Source organism: Daldinia vernicosa (genome assembly GCF_022497035.1).
Source record: "Daldinia vernicosa strain CBS 139.73 unplaced genomic scaffold F5Y00scaffold_1, whole genome shotgun sequence".
Lineage (NCBI taxonomy): Eukaryota > Fungi > Ascomycota > Sordariomycetes > Xylariales > Hypoxylaceae > Daldinia > Daldinia vernicosa.
In genome coordinates, this window is record NW_025953917.1 from 1,332,976 (window position 1) to 1,354,082 (window position 21,107).

General features: G+C 46.7%; 8 protein-coding genes across 8 annotated transcripts; 6 read left to right on the forward strand and 2 right to left on the reverse strand.

Annotated features, from left to right (window-relative positions):
* Positions 1-2,325: 2,325 nt before the first annotated feature.
* On the reverse strand, positions 2,326-4,861 carry F5Y00DRAFT_267611 (putative amidoligase enzyme-domain-containing protein; the record flags this gene model as incomplete). The annotated part of the gene is made up of 1 exon (XM_048012097.1): positions 2,326-4,861. The coding sequence occupies one exon, from the start codon at positions 4,859-4,861 to the stop codon at positions 2,348-2,350; it is 2,514 nt and encodes an 837-aa protein (XP_047870379.1). The 3' UTR covers positions 2,326-2,347.
* Positions 4,862-5,162: 301 nt separating this feature from the next.
* F5Y00DRAFT_223156 (uncharacterized protein) lies at positions 5,163-6,733 on the reverse strand. The gene is made up of 4 exons (XM_048005836.1): positions 6,193-6,733; positions 6,065-6,138; positions 5,928-6,005; positions 5,163-5,848 (listed from the first exon to the last, which is right to left on the reverse strand). The coding sequence occupies exons 1-4, from the start codon at positions 6,308-6,310 to the stop codon at positions 5,543-5,545; spliced, it is 576 nt and encodes a 191-aa protein (XP_047870380.1). The 5' UTR covers positions 6,311-6,733; the 3' UTR covers positions 5,163-5,542.
* Positions 6,734-9,561: 2,828 nt separating this feature from the next.
* F5Y00DRAFT_250388 (glycoside hydrolase family 53 protein) lies at positions 9,562-10,892 on the forward strand (the record flags this gene model as incomplete). The annotated part of the gene is made up of 4 exons (XM_048009726.1): positions 9,562-9,866; positions 9,983-10,378; positions 10,443-10,743; positions 10,845-10,892. 4 exons carry the CDS (start codon positions 9,562-9,564, stop codon positions 10,890-10,892), a joined length of 1,050 nt encoding a protein of 349 aa, XP_047870381.1.
* A 337-nt stretch (positions 10,893-11,229) lies between these two features.
* On the forward strand, positions 11,230-12,982 carry F5Y00DRAFT_256947 (uncharacterized protein; the record flags this gene model as incomplete). Its single annotated transcript, XM_048010491.1, has 3 exons — positions 11,230-11,428; positions 11,511-11,667; positions 11,737-12,982. The coding sequence occupies 3 exons, from the start codon at positions 11,230-11,232 to the stop codon at positions 12,980-12,982; spliced, it is 1,602 nt and encodes a 533-aa protein (XP_047870382.1).
* Positions 12,983-13,895: 913 nt separating this feature from the next.
* On the forward strand, positions 13,896-15,098 carry F5Y00DRAFT_267613 (glycoside hydrolase family 17 protein; the record flags this gene model as incomplete). The annotated part of the gene is made up of 3 exons (XM_048012098.1): positions 13,896-14,440; positions 14,544-14,743; positions 14,844-15,098. 3 exons carry the CDS (start codon positions 13,896-13,898, stop codon positions 15,038-15,040), a joined length of 942 nt encoding a protein of 313 aa, XP_047870383.1. The 3' UTR covers positions 15,041-15,098.
* A 673-nt stretch (positions 15,099-15,771) lies between these two features.
* F5Y00DRAFT_267615 (heterokaryon incompatibility protein-domain-containing protein) lies at positions 15,772-17,586 on the forward strand (the record flags this gene model as incomplete). Its single annotated transcript, XM_048012099.1, has 1 exon — positions 15,772-17,586. The coding sequence occupies one exon, from the start codon at positions 15,772-15,774 to the stop codon at positions 17,584-17,586; it is 1,815 nt and encodes a 604-aa protein (XP_047870384.1).
* A 1,091-nt stretch (positions 17,587-18,677) lies between these two features.
* On the forward strand, positions 18,678-19,455 carry F5Y00DRAFT_256950 (glycoside hydrolase family 61 protein; the record flags this gene model as incomplete). The annotated part of the gene is made up of 2 exons (XM_048010492.1): positions 18,678-19,279; positions 19,350-19,455. 2 exons carry the CDS (start codon positions 18,678-18,680, stop codon positions 19,453-19,455), a joined length of 708 nt encoding a protein of 235 aa, XP_047870385.1.
* A 363-nt stretch (positions 19,456-19,818) lies between these two features.
* On the forward strand, positions 19,819-21,049 carry F5Y00DRAFT_267616 (uncharacterized protein; the record flags this gene model as incomplete). The annotated part of the gene is made up of 2 exons (XM_048012100.1): positions 19,819-20,519; positions 20,575-21,049. 2 exons carry the CDS (start codon positions 19,819-19,821, stop codon positions 21,047-21,049), a joined length of 1,176 nt encoding a protein of 391 aa, XP_047870386.1.
* Positions 21,050-21,107: the final 58 nt, after the last annotated feature.

Genomic DNA, 21,107 nt, shown 5'->3' on the forward strand with positions numbered 1-21,107 from the left:
ATGCGTTGTGTTGCAAGCGGTCTCCGTAGTTACGTTGACGAAACCTGCAGATGGTACCTGGATCAACCACCATATAACTAAATTGTGCGGTAGCTGACAGCCATAGTTTAGTATGGCTAAGGACGATCACCTAGGTGTACTCCTTACCACGAAGATATCTGGGGCAAAGGGCTCGTAGCTATATCGATATCCCAGTCTGATATACGCCAATAGTTTCTTATGATATAAAAAAGAAAAAAGCTATATTCCATCACATTTACAATATATAGTAACTAACTTTTGTTTATTAACTACATGTTAAAGATTTACTTTATTTGTGGGACTGGTCTTGTATTGCGAGTGCGTTGCTAAATCTAAAAGGCTACGGGACCCCGTTTCTTTATATAATTGGCCCTGAGGCCCTAAGGGCCTCGTTCCTTCCTTAGATGCCTTAATCGTGACTGCCTCAATAGATGCTTCAGTGACTCATGACCGTAGCCAGCTGCCTACAACTGTAACCCTAATTAGGTGACGTGGATCCCCGACCAACATTATTTAGTAAAATGCCCCCTAGCCCCTAAGTGAAGTGCCGTGGAGGGTCGAACACGGTAAACCATAAAGGCCTAGTTGGAATATACCTGTTGATGGTTAGATGGTTAAGTTAGGTACCTTGGCAAGTTCGTGTAATTATTACAGGAAGTATTACAGGAAGACAAGGTCAGCCAAGAGATCCTAGAGTGGCTTTGAATAGACGAAACCTTCTAGAGCACTATGTGGCGAGCACATAATAATTTTACGATTTTCTGGATAGTCGGAAATGAGCAACATGTAAAGAATATTTTCAAGGTACTAGCTGTCAGCGCGATACTGTAAGTCCCTTGGAGAGTGAATTTTGCATGTAAAGTAGAATTAAAGTCGACGAGACTTAAATAGTGAAAAGGGGAAGGGAAAAAAAAGGGGAAACCACCTCCTCTTCAACGCCCAGCCAACCGTTATTCTTTATTACCGACGGTTGCTACTGCGCGCCCTACTTTCGCTATGGGTATTTCTTTGCGGCCTGTACCGGTCCTCGCTAGGTAATGAGAGTGTTACCATATGCAGGGGTCCGGGCCGTATCTGGACTCAGTTGAGGGTCGCTAAACCCTTCGAGTGTGAATCGAACTGTGGCCTCTAGGTCTTAACCCCTCTCAAATTAGGTGCCTAGCCAATTCGACCAACTGGTCTCCGGTGTAAACGCCTACTTGTTTTTGGGAATTATAAAGTTTACAATGGGTGGGGGAGCAGGTGAGCTGTTGCTGTGCTGGGCAACTAGGCGACGCGTGTCAACTGGTCATGCGGTTGGTGTTTGCCTGATAACCAAGGTACGTGCTTTTTACACCTAAGGAATATTTTAATGCACAGATAGCTTAGACTATAACTAAATGGTATAACAACTTTTTGTATATAATGCGTGGCCTTCTGTAAAAACTTGATATCCGTTGGGCCACATGTACGGAAGCTAGGTATCTTTACTTGCCTATGGCGGTACCTATACTCTTCTAAATTATCTGCCTAGATAAGGTATCTATGAGGTATGCTGATAATCAACCTGTCTCATGTATAATATTTGATTAGAGCAAATGTTTGTTTGACCTTGAATATATATAGAACATTCATTAGCTTTCGAAAATACTAGTCTCTTTACCCCTTTATCTTAAAGGGGTATTTTAGTGGGGCGGAACCTGGACTTGTTCTTTATAAACTTCACTTATCGTGGCCAATATAAATACAATGCGCTCCAATACCTAGCCCTCCAAAAATGAATGGTAGACTTGTGAAGCCTCCTGAAACATTTAATTATTGCGGAGGGATAAATGGATTACACAAGGATCCGTTTAAAGAGTATGATAGAGTAAGACGGATAGGTAGTACCTAGTGGAAAGGTAAAAGGGGGGCAAGTTGTGCAATGTGACTGGTATCTTTGACCCTATAGTAGTTCAACCCCTATTGGCCAGTTTGCTAGTAGCCGGACGAATTCGGCAAGTTTTAGTAAACGAAGTTAAATAGGGGTAAAGACGAACTAAAGAAAGTTTTCAAGGCTCTTTTAATCCACGGCTCACTATGCGACACGCAAACGCAATTCTCAATAAATGGCTACGTATATAGTTCATGTATAACAAGTGTAAATTTAATTCAACTCTAACATATGCGAGATCTATCATATCCATACTAGAAAAAACAAGAAAAACACGGCAAGCTTAAAAATGGTGAAAGCGCTAACCTACATACTTCATACCAACTTTACCTCAAATCAAGGACAACGACTTACCAATCCAAGGCTACCCACCCAGAAATTCAGAAAACATTCAGCTCATATATATATACCTCCTCACCTGGGCGGGCCAGACTCCTGTTCCCGCTTCCGAATAAAAGCAGCCTCAGAGAACAACCCGATATCCTCGAGCAAGTCGCAAACATCATACCTATCCTCTTCGTCGTGATCTGCGGGATCGTAAGTCCCAGTAGCCTTAGCCGTCTTTATAGCGACGTCGCGATCCTCTTGCTCCATAAGCTTGTCCAAGACAACCAGGTAATCGCGAGGGCTCGCGCGCCGCGCGAATCTCACGAGTCCCGCCGTGATGCGCACCCACGTCGAGATCCACTTCGCGTCCAGCGTCCCCGCCGCCTCGCGGAACTCGATCGTGCGCGAGTTCGACGACGCGGGCCCGTATTCCCTGTTGTCTCTTAGCGCCAGCGCCGAGTAGTGCTTGAAGTTGTAGTTGAGGCGGCAGCCGAAGGGGCCCTGGAGCAGCGTCGCGACGGCCATGGCCGAATCGCAGGCCGCGAGGTTGGCGATGCCTTGGATCCCCGAAGTAATAGGATGCGGCTTGACCTCCGGCGGGCTTTCGTACATGGCCCTGCGGGAAAAGATAGGGTCGGATTTTGCGTCCTCGCCGGCCGGGTCCGGGAGAGGGTTCAAGATTGACGGAACCCAGCCGATGCGGTCCCACATTGGGTCGGGGATCCTGGCATACTTTGCGGTTTCGGACTGATAGAGGGCTGTGATGTCATCTACATCGTGGGGGCGAATCTTCTGTGGCCGGGACTCATCCTCAGGCTCGAGGTACAGGGGAAAAGGACTGTACGGCCCGTCGAGATTTATATTGTCGTGATAGGATATATCAGAAAAACCTCTTCGTAACTTAGGCATAGGTGGCGAATCGTTAGATGACTCATTAGAAGATGGCCTTTGGGGCAGAGGCTTCGGGCTAGGATCGAGAGGGCTGGAACCTGGCTCAGAGACACCAGGGGAAAACGATAAATAATCGGCTATGATAGCAGACGATGTAGGGCTAATATCATCAAAACGCGGCGGTGATGGTATGTCGCGCTGATATTGGGAATCTGGGGAGTCGGCACGAGATCTAAATCTCTCGAAGAGATTCGAGATACCCTCGTTTGTTTGTATAGCTTCGTTGTATTCGGATAAACTAGGATGTTCGTCATCTTTTGGTTCCATTTGCTCGACTATATTTTGCCATTTTCTGAGGATATAGGGCGAGTCGATCCGCTCTTCCTTCTTCGGTCTCGGCTTTGAGAGTATGGGGCCAATTTTAGATGATGCTAGGAAGAAGTTCTTAGCAGCTGAATCGTATTGCCAACCGAAACGCGCGGCTTCGAAATATGGCGCGCTCGCTAGTATAACTTGGTAAAATTGTGCATCATCTATCTCGCTGATACTGCTACCGTACATAAAGGCACATTGTGCAAGAATTACAAGCTGTATCTGGTCGATGGTGTCAAGCCTGGTGGGATTTGTGGTTCCGTAATGGTCTTTACAAAGGGAATAAACATGTGCGATGACTTCAGTATCCTGCAACGCGTCCCAACGAATCCAGCCTATATTCCTATGCAGTGTATGATCCTCAGGGGGTACATCTCTCTCCCTTTCCTGTTGGCGTAGGTGACGCCCTACAAGCTCCACTGTTTCCCATGATGGTAGAAGGGAAGGTTCTGAGTCTCTGCGAGGTTGGTCTGACGAGTCTTCCGTTGATGCACTGCCGATATCGTCTCTTAATGTCATAAACGGACCTACACGATTGCGCCATTTTGCGTATGCCTCCCATCCCTCCACGCTGCCGAATGCCACCTCTTCCCTAGTGGTATCTGAGAATTTGGTTATTGCTATTGGGTCATCAGTCGACAACCACGATTCGCACTCATTTCGCACATCTTTCATGGTCATTCCTTCGGTGGCTAGTCGGCTGTGGTAGCGAAGACTCGCTGAATATGTATGAACTCTACGCCACGGGGGGTGCAGACGCGAGAGAGTAGGATCAGCAGCCCAGAGGAACATACCTAGTCTCCTTATTGATTCACCTGTGAAGAAATCTACTCCGTTTCCGATATGAACGTGGAAACCACATGTCGGGTTGACACGGAGGCGGTAGTTAGAAGTGAGGATGTTGGTAACGTACTCGATCTCCTTGAACGACTCATCCGTTACCCATAACGCCGGGCTTTGTATTTCGATAGCTTGCCACTTGTATTTATCAATGAACATTTCTCTGAGACTACCATCTATATCGATGTTCCATTTGTCTTTTTCATGAAGTCGAAAAGGTGACTCGTCCCTAAACCCATCTACTGGCGTAGCGAAACCACTCCCAGCTTCAGAAACAGGAATCCCATTTGCCCTAAGAGTAGCGCGAATATTTTCCCTGATTTCCCTCGTGGCTTTGTAGTTCGAAGTGTCGACTCGTAGTAAAGGAGGAAGCAAGTGAGATTCGGTTTCATTCGGGTCCGGCGCATCGTTCGGTAAATAAGCTACCAGAAATTCCAATTCTATACCGAATGAATGACGAGTACCGACTGGTACGGTAAATTCATTAAAGCTCGCCATCTCTGCGTTTGATATGTTCAACACAACACCGCTCAAGGCGACCTATCCTATGAATATATTCAGGTAATCTAACGACGCTTTTGTTAGACCTTCGATACGTTACACTCGCTGCTCGGTATGAAATTACATTGAGGTCATTACACTAGGTTACTTCCAGAAGGATTTTGACCAAGTTAAGAACCAATTCATTCTTTTTCTATTTTATGAAAGAAAAAACAATCCCATTGTGTGTGAGCACCTTACCTTGTAACGAAGACAAAGGGGTTGAAACAATCCATTGGACAAATGTCAAATTTTCATACTCGGCCCGGTTTGTTTGTCAAAGGAGCCAATGGCACCATTTGATGGCTTTTATTGTTCTGTCTCTGCTATAGCTACCAACTCATAGGGTTTTTTTATAGCTTTATTAACCAGCGTCGCGGTGTGGTTAATGCCAGTACTATACTCTCAACAGCTTCCTCAACATTAATTTCCATCGACGTGTGCTTGCTCATAAATACTCGAATCGTCTCCTCGTGAATTAGGGTTGTCACGTACAACATGACTTGGGTATAGGGGGGAGTGCTGCTAATATCAAAATGTATGGGAAAGGAACGACGGCCACCAAAATAATTATTCCGTATTAATAACTATGCATGCTGTCAAATTTGGCAACCATGAAACTCGCGCCTATATTCATCTCTAGAGCATGTAGGCGAACATGCCGAGAGCCACAGCGGCGGCACCATTTCCAAGATATTGAATATTGGTTGGAACGGCGGCAGCCTCGGAGGAAGATGAACTCGGAGCGGCCGAGCTGGCGGCAGTAGCGGTCCCACTGGGAGCTGCACTAGAACTGCTAGTCGTGCTCACGCTACCCTCTCCCTGGTGCTTGTCCACGTCTTCCGTGCCACATTTGTCACCATATGTCTCGGTGCAGTTCTTCTGGCCGGCAGCGTTGTTCTCGTTTTCCGTGATGCAGTTGCTCTGAAGTCTTTCGCAAACGAACTATGGAGAGGAAGAGTCAGTATACCTTTTTAGGTAACAGCAATAGAAACTGCCCAAGTAAATGGGGAAAAACTCCTACCCAAGGCACCGTGTTCATGAATTCATTCATATCCGGCTCGTTGCCGCCCTGACAAACGCACTGGAAATCCAGAGTATCCTACATCTTTATTAGCTATGCGCTTAGCCGGATACTAACACTAGCTGCTAGAAACTCACCGTCGAACATGAGTTCTGTATTACTGTTCCGCAAAGCGTGTTGCAACTGTCTGTCTGCCCTTGACACCAACTGACTTCACGGAATGATCAGTATCGGGCACCAACATCGTGACTTTACGAGAACTTACCGCGATCCGAAAGGTCGACATCGGTGGGATCGATCGTAAAGGTTGAGTTGGAATTTGCTTGGGCAGAGACGAGGGTGAGGGCGGAGAGCACCACAGCGGCGGCGCGTGTGTTGATCATCTTTGCGATTGAACGGCGTTTATAATTGATGGGTGCCGAATTGACTGTTATTCGAACCAAAATCTGTAGATAAGTAAATATCTTATTGAGAGTAAAGTTTTGTAAAAGGTGGATTGGAAAGGTAAGAAGAGATGATTTGACTATGGATAGAAGGAGAAGATGGAAGAAGAATTGGGGAGATGTAGGATGAAGTGCGATACAAGTCGGGATGGAGTACGTAATGAGACGGAGATGGTGTGTTGATGGATGGGTTGTACCTGAATTTATTGGCCGGGGGGTGGACAGGGAGGTATGTCCGTAGAGTGTTAGGATGTTTAGTATTTGTTTGATGAGGTTCCTCTTCGGATAGCTGGGCAGGAGGTATGAAGAAAAAAAAAGTCTGGACGGCCGGAAAGAAAGAAAAGAAAAGAAAAAAGACCATAGAGACGAATGGAATACGCATTTCACCGATGAAGCTCACGATAACAGACCCTAATTTATCCAATCATCTTTCATTATTTGTACAAGGATATTTGCCTTTGGAACTGACTGACGTTGCTGCAGCATTGGTGCCGCTTGCCGAGAGTACTTAGTGTCTTTGCTAGTGCCATAAGTGCCATATCAGGCCAGAAATTTGGAACGCCAAGAATCAAGCTTTACTGGTAAGCCTACCCCAGACAGGGAAGGTTGAAAAAATATTAGGCCAATTAGCAGTCCGTTAGCCCTCTAGCTCTTTCTCTATCCGGCTAGCCCACTTTAAATCCTCGGCGTTGTTTCTCGCTATCACTTTTCATAGCTGCAAAGATTGTCTAGCAGGCTCAGTCTCCAATTAAGAATTACGTGTGCTAGATAATTCACGTCATATTACCGAAATTGACTTTATAATTTCCATCTTATCTCCTATCCAGAGCACGAAACCGTATTAATTGAAATCCATTACGAAGGAAGTAAGGTATCGGTCTATCTTCATGCGGTTAGCGTCCATGACAGCAATGCAGCTTCTTCTGCGTTTGCTTCGTATCGCCGCGTTAAAATATTTGGAGTACCTAGGTACAGCATGCGGGGTTTATGCAGACGGGATTGGACAGGATCTCCAATTAGGTAGTAAGGTGCTCAGGTGCTTTGGAATGGCTGAATGGACATCTTACTCCGAAGGTGTATCTAGTCAGGTACAACCGGGCATGGGCTTACGTAGTCGTACGTCCACTACGACCCGTACAACCCATGTACAAATAAGGATGGGATGAGATAAGAACCATAAGCAAATAGTCTATTCCAACTTTTACAATTTTGCCTTTTTTTCTTCAGCAAAGTATTTGTACGCCTCAATAGAAGACATCCGTAATACACTCATTTTCCCGCCTCTCATTTTCTTTTGCTTATTTAAAACCATGCCAATGCCCAGCCGAAGATTATTGAAACCCAATGACCTAAATAAGTACCTTATATAGGTAGCTTGATATTATCCGCCAGCAAGGGTATCGATGCTCGGTTGCCACTCGGCTCATCCGTCGTCAATCCACCGTTAACATCCCATTTTGATTGATCTCGGTACCTACCTCTGCCCTGGGAAAATATATCGACGCGAAAGACTTTGGCATATTGGCTTTAGTACTTTTCTTTATCTTATTAATTCGGGGTGAAGAAGCCTCATTCTCGAAAGCCGCACGTTTTTACCATGGCGGCCATACGTGACCAATAGCTTGTCTCTTAATCCTACCTCTTGGAACGGATATGAAACGCTTCGATGACATTTTCCCTCGGCTATCCGCAATGCTCTATGCTTGACGGCGCTAAAAACTATTATTGCCCTCCTCTCTTGCCAATTGAGGGGATTTAGAACCGAAATTAAGTGGAATTGGCAACTCTCTTGGATGGTTCCATAATTGCCTGGTTAACCGATCAGAGCGTCGAGAATCCGATGTCTGTAAACTTTGACGGGTCTCGGCGTGTTAGTGAATTACCTCTAATCCGTACAGGAGCTAGTATGTATTGTTGTATTGTACCTAGAAAAGTACGAACGGTACAAACGCCGACAGCCCGATTAAGCTTTTTCCTACGCCGGCGGCCGGCCACCTTAGTAGCCAGCTAGCTCACCGTGCTTTGTCGATCCCAAGTGGTTTAGCGCCGAAAAATCGATACGCGAGTAGAACCCAACGCCAATCATAGCGATCAGTGGTCAGTGATCAATGATCAGCGATCAACCTGTCAACTGAGAGTGCAGATGAATACCTACTTTGGAATCCCCACATGGGGCCGATATGGTCTGTGAGAACCGAGAACGGATACAGCCGCTATCCGTCGACTTTAACAAAGCAAACAAAATAATCGGATACTACGACGGTACGTAGTATCTATCTATTCAACTGCCCTCAAGTATATTATATTCATTTCGTCTACAGCAAGTCTGAGCGCATAAATATTACGAACTAAGACCCGGATAAGTGTTCAATGTCTCGTCTGTATTACATAGATACTCCGCGGCTGTCATCTCACCTAGGTATAAATTTTATCAAGATCTATTGGCTTACATCTTACTTAAAGTGTTAGAGTGTCTAAATTCTTGGCAGCCCGGTTCCTACATAGCAACAGCAGTCTGTAAGGTACGATCATGTCTTGGCAATTATCATTCTAGAACCTTTCCCCAGATCTGGCACCTACATCTCTGTACTTTTTACTTCCACTATCACATAAGACAACCATTACTAGAACCTAACCAATCAGTTGAGTTGGCCTCGAGGAAGATTCGTTCCGATTAGCTTGTTTAGTTCTCACCTCCGCGCCTATCGTGGCCTAGCTCAGCATCATGACGGAAAATTAGTGTACCACTCGGATAAAACAGAACAAAACAGAACGTTTCGGTTGAGATGCCTTCTGATATCTCCCCAGTGGGATACTATTATATAACTCAACAGCTTAAGTCTTTCAGCATCCCTTAGTTAAAGAATATTTATAGGGCACGTTCATCTATAATAGCAGCCCTATAGGCGTTCGGTTGCTAATGTCGGATTGGTCTTAATTCGGGTTAGATTCCACCAGACCATGCTTATATGTCACCGTCTTAAGTTACTCGTATCATACCATTAAGAGGGGCCTATATCACTCTGAATTAACTGAAGCCACTTGCAAAAAAAAAAAAAATAAAAAAAAAATAAAAAAAAAATAAAAGAAATAAAAATATTAAGGGGAGCTGTTCCCATGCAAAACGCAAAATCGTCTGCGAAGATAATTATCTTAGTTGTCCCCGCTATTTTATCTATTTTATGAGCAGAATGTTGGCTTCTCTCTTCCTAGCTTTCTCGTCGCTCACTTCGGTGCAAGCTGCGCTCAAGTATAAAGGCGCCGACTGGTCTTCGGTTATAATTGAGGAGAAAGCTGGGATATCTTATACCACTACAAGTGGAAGCACAGAGCCCCTCGAAAAGATCTTAAAGGAATCCGGAGTCAACACCGTACGACAGAGAGTCTGGGTCAATCCTAGCGATGGAAATTACAACTTAGACTACAATTTAAAATTGGCACAGCGGGCAAAAACCGCCGGACTGGACGTTTACGTGGATTTTCATTATAGTGATACGTGAGTCAAATAGAGCACTCGCTGAGTCGAGTCTCAGTAAAGATGCTGAGTCCCTGAAACATACACTCTAAATCTTATATCAAGACCTTAAATTATTGACATCCTCTTTAATACAGATGGGCCGATCCAGGGCATCAAGCAATTCCTTCAGGATGGCCCACGAGCGTTGACGATCTTGCTTGGAAACTTTATAACTACACGTTGGACGTGTCGAACCAATTTGCTGCGGCGGGCATATCACCCACCATCATCTCGATCGGTAATGAGATTAGGTCAGGTCTCCTGTTCCCAACAGGTTCCACAAACAACTTTTACAACGTTGCTCAGCTACTGCACTCGGCTGCGTGGGGAGTCAAGGACAGCAATCTGTCTCCTAAGCCCCGTATCATGATCCATCTCGACAATGGATGGGATTGGAACACCCAAAAGAATTGGTACGAATCTGCCTTAAAGGCCGGGCCATTGGTGACTTCGGACTTCGACATGATGGGCGTTTCCTATTATCCGTTCTAGTAGGTATCCCGTAACATAGGCAAATAATAGGGTTATGACTATGGCTCCTAACCAGCTAAATAGCAACTCGGCTGCAACGCTTTCGAACCTTAAAACGAGTCTTACCAACATGGCAAATACGTGGGGTAAGGAGATTGTCGTGGCCGAGACCAACTGGCCTACCTCCTGCAAGTCTCCCGCCTACTCGTTCCCGAGCGACCTCCAGAGCATACCATTTTCGGCAGACGGCCAAACTACCTTCATGAAGAAAGTCGCAGAGGTGGTAGCCGGAGTAAAGAATGGTAATGGAATTTTCTATTGGGAACCAGCCTGGACGGACAATGCAGGACTCGGATCTTCATGCGAATCCAACACTATGTTCTCGGTATGTTCTCTTAAACCTTGAGACGAAAAACATTGGTCTCCCCCTTTCCTATGATTTTCATATCTCCAGGTATGGTATCAAGTCTAACATTTTATATGTAGTGGCCGGGGAAGGAGTTAAGCAGTTTGGATGTATTTTCGTCGATATAGATAAAATCTATTCCGCCAAGGGGCGAGTAGTTGTGGCACCGTATGGGCATTTCCCGACTATCGGTGAAACGGAAACGTATCGCCTCAGTCATTGTTAATTATACACGCAATTCTTTATTTTACGCACGTGTCTTTGCGAGGTGATTTGGTGTTTATTCAAAGTAAACACAAAGAGCAAATGGTCGTGGGATAAGTCAGGGATATTCGCCCCTGGATTTGAGGACAATGAGATTTGCTCGAAAGGAAGTTGCCCCTTATCGAGTCCGAGCCGTATCCCACATTCTTATGGATATTCTAAATTCTTAGGGCTGTTTCATTTCCCAATACCTCACTAGATATGAGTGATGAGTCTAATGATGACTACCATCAACTCTGGCGACCCGACATGCCGCTAATCAGCATCCCAACCCAGACCCTCAACCCTTATGAGATACGGCCTGGGGGGCAACCAGCGTCTCTCACTGCCGTGAACGTCCCAGGCACGACCGATTTCGTGATGGGGGTCGACACCTGTGGTTTCGCAACCACCAGTACGAGTGAGTTTACCTTCCCCTCGATCGGCATCTAAACACCGAACACCAAGAGACAGTTAGGATCGCTAACCTGAGTAATCGAAAGTCACTTGCAAATTCGGATATGAGTGTACCAATGTAGAGGGATATCGTGGTTGCTGCTTGCCGGGCGCTGACGACTGTGCCTCTACGATCTATACGGACTGCATTGACTATGGAAAAGTCCTCCACGCAGCTGAATGTGGGCCACAGACACTATGCTGGTTAGTTTGAAGCGAGCAGTCTTCATAACAATATTGCTAGACTAATTGTACTGACTGTTCCAATCATAGCCCTAGCACACATCCATCCTGCTACACTTATTGGTTCGATAATGACGATGACCCTCAGGAAACATTCAGACACATCGAATGCCAAGCATCACAGGGATTCGGGATCCTATACCCCTTTCCGCCAGAGTTAACCATGACATCAGATACATCGACGACAGCAACAGATTCGTCTTCCAACCCTTCTAATTCAACCCAAATCGCGATCGAGTCCGCGAGCGACTCGTTATCTCGTTCTTCGATATCCGCGGGCACTATAGCAGGTACCGTAGTCGGCTCAGTCGCCTTCGTTATTATATCCGCCATAATCGCTGCTCTAATATTCCGTCGGCGTCGGGCCAAAAAGAATGCTGCTACCGCTCCATCGGTCCCCGTGAAGAGTACAGATAGTTCGACCGATATCTTGCCGTCGCCAGAAAAGGAGCCAAGGCAGACAACAGCAACAGTAAGGCCAGAGAGGCCGCCGACCCGAAGAAGCTTTCTACGCCCCCTTTCCATGATCCAAGAGCATCCAATCTCCATTTCCAAGCCCCCGCCCATATCCGCCACCTCCTTCGCACCAGGTATCAGGAGGTATAAATCAGCAGCAGCGCGCCAGAGCCCCGGGCCGAACTGGCCACTTGGTCCGCCAGGCAACCCTCTGGGCTCGCATCCGGTCGACGCAAACTTGATGAAGCGCCTCAGCGATAGTCGGCTTGGAACCCGCGGTCCGGAAAGCAGAGGAGTTAGCGACTGGCGGCAGAAAAGTCTGCCACGTACACCTGTGCACCCGTTCCCTCCCCCACCTCCCCCGGGTACTAAACCCGTACCCCCCCTCCCGCCGCTCAAACCGTCACGAGACTTCGAGGGCACAGGTACCACGCCTACCAGTGCCACGGCGGCACTTCAAAGCCCGCGGCTAAGCCACGTTCCCGTATCGCCGATCATGAGTCGGGTTCTCGACGGGATTAGCCCGCACCGTGCCGTAAACAAACCTTCGACGTCGCTTTCGATTACAAGGCCCATCAGCGCCGTGGGCCCGGAGCCCGTGTCGCCGATCGGAAGTAGTGACGGGGAAGGAGAAGGGGTAGATGGTTTGCCACGGCTTAGCTACGTCTCGGCGCCTAGCGCAGCTGACGAAGGCGGTCTGGAGCGCGACGACTTGGTTTCGCCTATAGGTGTTGATGAGGTGGATAGTGATACGGAGGTGCCGGAAAGCCCGGTGACGGTTAGTCCGCTGGAGAGCCCACGAGGGAGTATGGATTCTTAGAGTAAATATGTGGTATTAATTTGGTGCTGTTATACGTTGTGCTTGGTATACCTAGTTCGTTTGTATACGTCTACTTCTGTAGTTACTCGGGTCATTTAGATACGGCAGCATCTATGCTGTGTATCTCGGGATATATATCTCTTAGCTATGTGTTATATACATTATACATATGAACGCGTGTCATCGGGTTTCGCAGGTAGCTGCTGTAGAACATCGGGTTATTGAAGCACGCGGTTTTACGGCTATGTACATGACTTCAACTTCGACTTGGGATACTGCAAGGTATGGTTGTACATGTTGTATCTTCGGCGTTAAGAAGGATAGTACATACCTACCTCCTAGGTAGCTATGTTAAGTTAGGATGCGCTGCTAGTTAGGCGCTTTATCATTAGGAATGGTAATTAACAAAGTCAGGGTCATTACATGACGTTCATAAAAGGGGCAAAGCCGCTGAGCCGGTGACAAAGCCCTTGGCTGTGCTAGTTTCGCGGCGGTGTCCAGCTCACCAAGTGACGGTAGTCAATCAATTTCTACATCGGGAACTATCTGCGATGTCGCCCAATTGGAAGTTTTTGACCGTCTCTACCGGTGCACTCTAGCTCGCCTGGGCATCTCTTGGCCCTTTAAATACGAGCCTCACCCGTCGTCATTGTCAACTCTGAGCTGGAAGACTCGGGATATTACTGTAATTTTTGGAGGTGATCGGATTGGATTTCCGTGTGTATTACGTTATGTAGAATGTATAAGGTATTTATGTTATACATATCGTCAGTTTAAATATCAGCGATCCCCTTTTCCCTATCCCATTCTAAATCTACAATCTTAAGATCTTCACCCTATAAATTGCATCGTACTACATCTTACTTACATTAAAGTGAAATAATTTTCGTAAGAGAGGCAAAGGTAAAACAGTATGCAGCTCCGACAGCATCTCGCTTCCCTCGGCTTTGCCGCCACTGCTGCCGCACAAGTCTACCAAGGCTTCAACTACGGGTCAACTAATAACGATGGGTCGTGCCGGGGATACAACGACTTTAAGGGCTTCTTCGAGCGTGCTAAGGGCTTGCCCGGCACGGAGGGCAAGTTTACCGCGGCGCGCCTTTACACGTCGATCCAGTGCGGCACGGCCGCGGACCCCATATCGGCATTTCAAGCCGCAATCGATACCGACACGCATATTCTCGCCGGCCTGTGGGCTAGCGCCGGCCGTGACGTTTATGAGAATGAACTAAACGCCCTTATTGCCGCTGCTAACCGGCTAGGCACGGCCTTCACCGACCGCATCGTCGGCATTAGCGTCGGCTCCGAGGACTTATACCGGAGCAGTCCCGATGGCAAAGCCAATAATGCCGGCGTCGGTGCTACCGGCGCAGAGATAGAAGGTTATATCGGCTGGATGCGAGACTGGCTGCGCGGTACCCCTTTAGAAGGCAAGCCGATCGGCCACGTTGATACCTGGTCAGTCCCCCTTTCTTCCATGCATCGGGGATCAAACCCCCGTTTCCCTAAGTGTTTAGTAGTTAGGCAATAGCTATTACTAACCTACGGCTTGGACTTTTAGGACGGCTTGGGTTTTACCTGAGAATGCCGGGGTGATTGCCTCTGTTGACTTCCTTGGGCATAACTCGTTCCCCTATTTCGAAACTACTAAGCCGAACGCCATCGGGCAGGCTGCAGACAACTTCTGGTCCGCCGTCCAACAGACAGAGGGTGTCGCAAAAGGCAAACCTGTTTTTATCACGGAGACCGGTTGGCCGAGCTGTAAGTCCCCCCCTCCCCCTTAGAGGAAAAAGGGGGCAATGTCTTTCTGCCTTGGCAGTTGATCAGTCACGTACTAAATACTAATATGTGTATAATGCAGCGGGCCCCCAGCAACGCGACGCCATCGCTTCGGTTGAGAACGCGAAAAACTATTACTCGCAAGTCGGCTGTGCGCTTTTCGGACAGCGCACCGCCTTCTGGTACACATTAGTAGACGCCAACACAGCACAGACCGATATCTCATTTGCTCTTACCCCTATTGATAGCGCAACACCTAAATTTGATTTAGCTTGTTAGATCTACCCAATGAGAAGTTACAACTAGATAGTATTAGCAAAGGATAAGGCTGACTTTCACGAATAAAATATAAAATATAGAATATTATGGGTCCTAATACAGATCTGCCTTGGGTACCTACGGGAGCCTTCCATTCTGATGTTGCTACTATAATAAGTAATAAGTCAAGTATTCTGATTGGGGCGGTATACCGTCACTGCTAATAGGATGCCTAAGGTATAAGAATTCGTAAAGCATTGTGGCGCGAGCATACCCACTTTGGGCTGCTCGGGCAGAATCCAGCGAAGCTCAATACATGATAGCAAGGTATATCAGGTAGCCATATTTCGTGTAGCTCCTTATGAGAACTCTGTGATTAACTTAACTACCTACCTAAGATACGCACACAAGCACGTAAGCCAACCTACAAGACATCATCACTATGGAGCGCCGGTCCAGCTTCGGCAAGCTCTCTTCAGAAGGTAAGATATGTCATTGAGCCCGATGCTATCACTTCGATTTGCATAATACCTCAGGTGCATAAGAGCTTTGTTGATCAATCTCGTGGGACAGTTTCCCTATCCTCAGGATATGGCAGTTATTTATGTACGAAGTGTACTTCGTTAGATATGATTGCACTTGTCACAGATGTGATTAATACGGGTGCCCCCGTACACGTCTGTTTTATAGAAGGTGAATCCATATCTCGCTATGGGTGGTTATTCTGCCCACTGTGCAAAATTGTCAATAAGATGCATCGAAATCTTCCTCCTCACGTACGCCAGTATGATAGTCTGGATTTGTTGATGTACCCTGAAAACGGAGGAATGGTTCCCCCCGGCGGATATGCACCACGGTCAAATAGCATCATTGTCCTAAGGCTAAAGCCGAGGATAGTGCAGCGTACCCTTGACCATCATATGGGGAAACTTGACCCGAGTTACGGATGTTCTAACCCAGTACCTCTCGAAGTCAGTTGGGATCCGAGCAGTACATCAATGAAATTATCAGGCGTTCGCGAGTTCATTGATTATGAGCGAATCAAGCAACACTTATCAACTTGTACCTCGTCATCTAGCCACCGGGAGCGCTGCGAACCCCCGAAACATAAGCAAAGCTCACCGAGTAAGCTGATTGATTGTCAGATGATGACAGTCGTGAGAGCCGAACCATCCTACGACTACGTCGCACTCAGTTATGTTTGGGGCCGGCAGGAGCACGATTCATCCAAAGGTCTTCACGATTCTCCAGCCACTATTCGAGACGCGATTAAAGTTACGACTAAGCTAGGATATCGATATCTCTGGATAGACAGATATTGTATTGACCAAAGTCAGTCGACGGAGAAACATGTTGAGATCCAGCGGATGGGTCGTATATATAATGGAGCTTCCCTAACAATTATGGCAGCCGCTGGTTCAGACCCTAATCACGGCCTACCAGGAGTTTCTAAGGCCCGAAAAAATGTCGCAGAAAGGAGAGGCTCCTCTAACTGGACGATTGTCGATATTCCTGACAATCTTCTTAACCTAATTAAATCTAGTATCTGGCAAACTAGGGCTTGGACCTACCAAGAACAAATACTATCTCGGCGTCGTTTGTACTTTACGGACCAAGAAGCGATTTTTCAATGTCTAAACTATAGTGCTAGAGAATCTTATGCTTCTGAGGAAGAGGCAGGCTTAGATCCTCAATCATACGCTCTGAATCCTGTTAGAGATTACCCACTTCAGATTTTCGGCGGCATATCAGAATATTCACGGAGGGAATTAACCTATAGCCATGATTATCTAAACGGACTTTCGGGTATTCTTGAGCACCTGGCCGAGGAAGAGGATTCCGCGTTTCACCTGTTCGGCGTGCCAATTCTCCCCCCAGAATATGTCACAGACGAAAATAAAATTATAACAAGAGACTATCCCGCTCTCCTAATGATTGGGATGACCTGGAAAATCTCAGAAGGGCAACGACGCCTAGATCTGAACTTCCCTAGCTGGTCTTGGGTTGGCTGGTCAGGCCACGTTGATTGGGACTACGACATTCTCTATGAGCTATCTTCGAGCAATGAGGTTTGGGTCGAAGATGAGATGAAGAAGCCATGGCCACTGCGAGATTTATGCAAGCAACAGCACGTTTCGATTCGTAACTTCAATTTCGCTCAAGCCATTCATATTGAAGCCGATACTTTTGAAGTTGTCTTCGATGACGACGACTATGCCACCTGGAAAAGTCAAGATGGTCGCAGTGTGTATACAGAAGCCGAGTTGATTGAAGGCCTCAGTACACATCTAGCTCAAGGAGATATTCCCGAAGCCAGAAGATTCAAAGCCCTTGTACTCGGCATACATGAATATGAAGAAGAAGAAATTGAAGATGAAGAAGGAGATGAATATAATTTAACATCTATTCGTACTTGGGTATGCAAGCTACTGCGGCAGAGTCCAGAAGGGCACGAAGTTGTTGGGCATATGTCATTTAGACTTTATGATATTATTGACACGTCGGGAGGGGGGTGCAATGAATTGCTGCTGCCCTGCATGGTTAAAGAGCGAGTTCGCTTGGTGTAAATAGGTACCTACTTCTTAAATAGACTATGTCCTTCTTCCGCTCTTACAGTGGTTAGGAATTTTACTTCATATTATGCAACTTCGGACATAATCCAGCGAGAGTCCCTTTCTCTCTCTTCAAATGGCATGATAATAATTTAGGCAGAGTAATGACATCCTCTTTAGCACTGAGAAGGAGTAAAATATTCTAGTTGCTTCTGAGTGTCCTCCTTTGCTTTCCTACTGCCATTAATGGGCTACTTGCGAGAGTGTTAATATAGCTACCTTAGGCAAAGTACGGAGTTGCTATGGCTAACTGATACGATGAGTCTAGCTTCCATTATTGACTAAGTTTTGCAGTGAGGTTGTGGTCTTCGCTAGTTGAAATACGGCCGGGTTATTATTACTTAGCCCTCGCGTCGTCAATTGCCGTCGCCTACTTGACGAAATATTACCGAGCTATCAATTACAAATTCTCTACCAGAGCCTTGGGAAAGTCGTACATGGCCACATTACAGTATCTGTATTCAGCTATGGAGGTAAGTGCCGCTCATAAAGACTTTGCTAATTCGAGAATTGATATAAGGCTCCCAATGAGCAAGCCGCGCCAAGTTAAATATACAAGGAAGAGTATATCTTAGGAGTCTCTATCCAATTAAAATAAGTCAGGAGATTTGAAAAGCTAATTGAAATTTGCGGCTTCATTGGATAGGATATTGACTGTAGTTGATGAACAGGTATAAATAAGCATACCAAGACGGTTAATATGCCCTGTATCTTGCAGCCCCCCAGATCTTGGCAACACGGAGAAGGCAACTTTCATCTACGGCAAGATATTTCATAGGTGCATCTAGTAAGAAAATACTTCCGTTGTCTTAGCCGAGTAAAGCTTCCATTAAAGTCTAAAGCAAGCGCGATAACCGAAATGTAACTCTGTTCTAATATAGGAGGTAACCACAGCATGTGGTAGAAGGCCATGAAAGACCAAGAAGTGCTACATTCCCCAGGTCTTGGACGTTTATAAATACATGAGAGGAATCACCTCAGACCAGTTGTGGAATGCGAAGACTCCAACCGATCGAACTCCCCGTACCCGTCCATAAGCCTCAACAATGAAGTCGACCGCGTTTACAGCCTTACTGGCTGCCACTTTGGCGGAAGGCCATTACATTTTCTCCCAACTGATCGTAAATGACAAAGCTGTCGGTCAGGACTACACCTACATCCGAAAGAACAGCAATACATATATGCCGTCTTTCCCCAACGAGGTCATCGATTCTCCCGACCTAAGGTGCAACAAGGGTGCCAAGGCCGGCAGCACCCAGACCTACTCCGTCAACGCCGGCGACAAGATCGGATTCAAGCTCGCGTACAACGAGTTCATCGAGCACCCCGGCCCGGGTTTCGTCTACATGTCGAAGGCTCCCGAGTCTGGCGTCGCTTCGTACGACGGCTCGGGCGACTGGTTCAAGGTGTACGAGATCGGTCTCTGCAACCCCAGCAGCCCGGGCAACGACGGTTCCTGGTGCACTTGGCAGAAGGACCGTATCGAGTTCACGATCCCCAAGGAGATCCCCGCCGGCGAGTACCTCGTCCGTGTTGAGCACATCGGCCTCCACGAGGCGTTCAAGGACCGCGCTCAGTTTTACATGGAGTGCGCCCAGCTCAAGATTGCCAGCGACGGAACTGGAACCCCTAGCCCCCTAGTCAAGATGTAAGTTGCACTTCTTGAAGTTATATTCTGCTTCTACTTAAAACCAAAATCACTAATCTCCTTTCTTTAGTCCCGGTATCTACAAGGCTGACGACCCCGGTATCAAATTCGACAAGTGGAACAGCCCCAAGGCCAACTCATACGTCATGCCCGGTCCTACTATTTGGCAGCCATAGAGTGGATATCAAAGTAGATACGGCTCCTGATCGGTTCGGTCATCGATACTGGGGAGATAGTTAGGATCACCTTCAAGATATTCTAAGCTGCGATTCGTAAAGAGGTTTTGACAATTCCCAAGTTAGTCCTAGATTAGCTACTGTACAGTATCAAAAACATGGTAGGATCCTTAAACTCGTACATTCCCGTCCTCGAATGAAATGCTACGTTAACAAGGCATCTATCTTCTTTGTCGTACTATGTGCCCTTTGTTAGGTACTCTATTACGTAGTCCATTTTATGCATAGTCTATAAGCTTTTTCTTATCTCCAGCTTGTCTGTGTTAAGTCCTGGGTTTATGGATATCTCTTCTATCGGCGAAAATGGCCGTCATTGCAAGCCAAAGACCCGGGGATCCTTCGGGGAACCCACCGTTAACTGCAAGAGCCGTTAAGCTAATTATCATAATCTCGATATTCATCCCCTTTTCGATCTTGGCCGTTGCACTTCGACTATGGGCTCGGAAGATAACAGGTCAAAATATTGCGGTTCACGACTGGGCGATCGTCGCCGCATCAATCTTCAATTGCGGCCACGCTGCTTTGAATTTATACATATCCATTGCTGGAGGAAGTGGGTATCATATAGAATATCTTATTGAATATTGGCCTGTGACTATTCCTCGCCTGTACAAAGCCTACTTGGCCACAGAACCCCTGTGGACCGTCGCCAATAGCCTGATAAAAATTAGCATACTCCATTTCTACGTTACGATATTTCCTAATAGACGTTTCCATATACTCTGCTATATCGTTATGGGTCTCATAGCTGCCAACGCAGTATGCGTACTTGTCAGGATGTTCTTCTTCTGCACGCCCTTCGAGGCGACGTGGAATCCCGATTTATTTACAGCAAACCGGGCTGCTCATTGCATCAACTTGAACGCTGCATATCTAATTGATCCAATTATTAATATGGTATTTGACATTATAGTCTTCTTCCTTCCACTGCCACAAATTTGGCGGTTACGTTTGGAAGTGAGAAAGAAGTTGATGCTTATTGGTATATTCACTGTGGGGTTATTGTAAGATAACTGGTCGTGCCGTTGGACTATAGAAACATGAACTTACCTCATTCAGAATATGTATCATAACATCTCTCCGGATTTGGACCCATGCGCGGTTGCCACTAAGCGAGATTCCATATCAAATAGCGGAGGATGGTATCTGGGCAATCTTGGAGCCTTGTCTTGGCATTATCAATGCCTGTCTCCCCCTTCTCAGACCACTTGGCACCAGATTCTCAAGCGTGCTCACGTGGGGTATGTTTTCTAATAAGGCTTGTTCTAGCAGAAAGAGCGCCGGGACAGATTTCGACAGGTCTCAACAGGAAAGGGGCGAGGCCAGGGGTAATCGCGTATGCATACCGTTGCATGAGGTCTCCATCTCAACTACCGAGCCAAGTACGCGTCGAGGGACTATTATAGACCATGAAAACGAAATCTCGATTCTACCACAGGCGCACAATAGAGACCGTGTTGCCGGTTGTATTCTAGGGCGAGAAGCCGGGGGTATCAGAGTGACGGTTGAGTGGGAAGTACAACGGGAGGGTTAGCGGCAGTCACTAAGTAGTCTGTCTTCATGATCATCTCGGCCTTCCTTAATATCTTGGG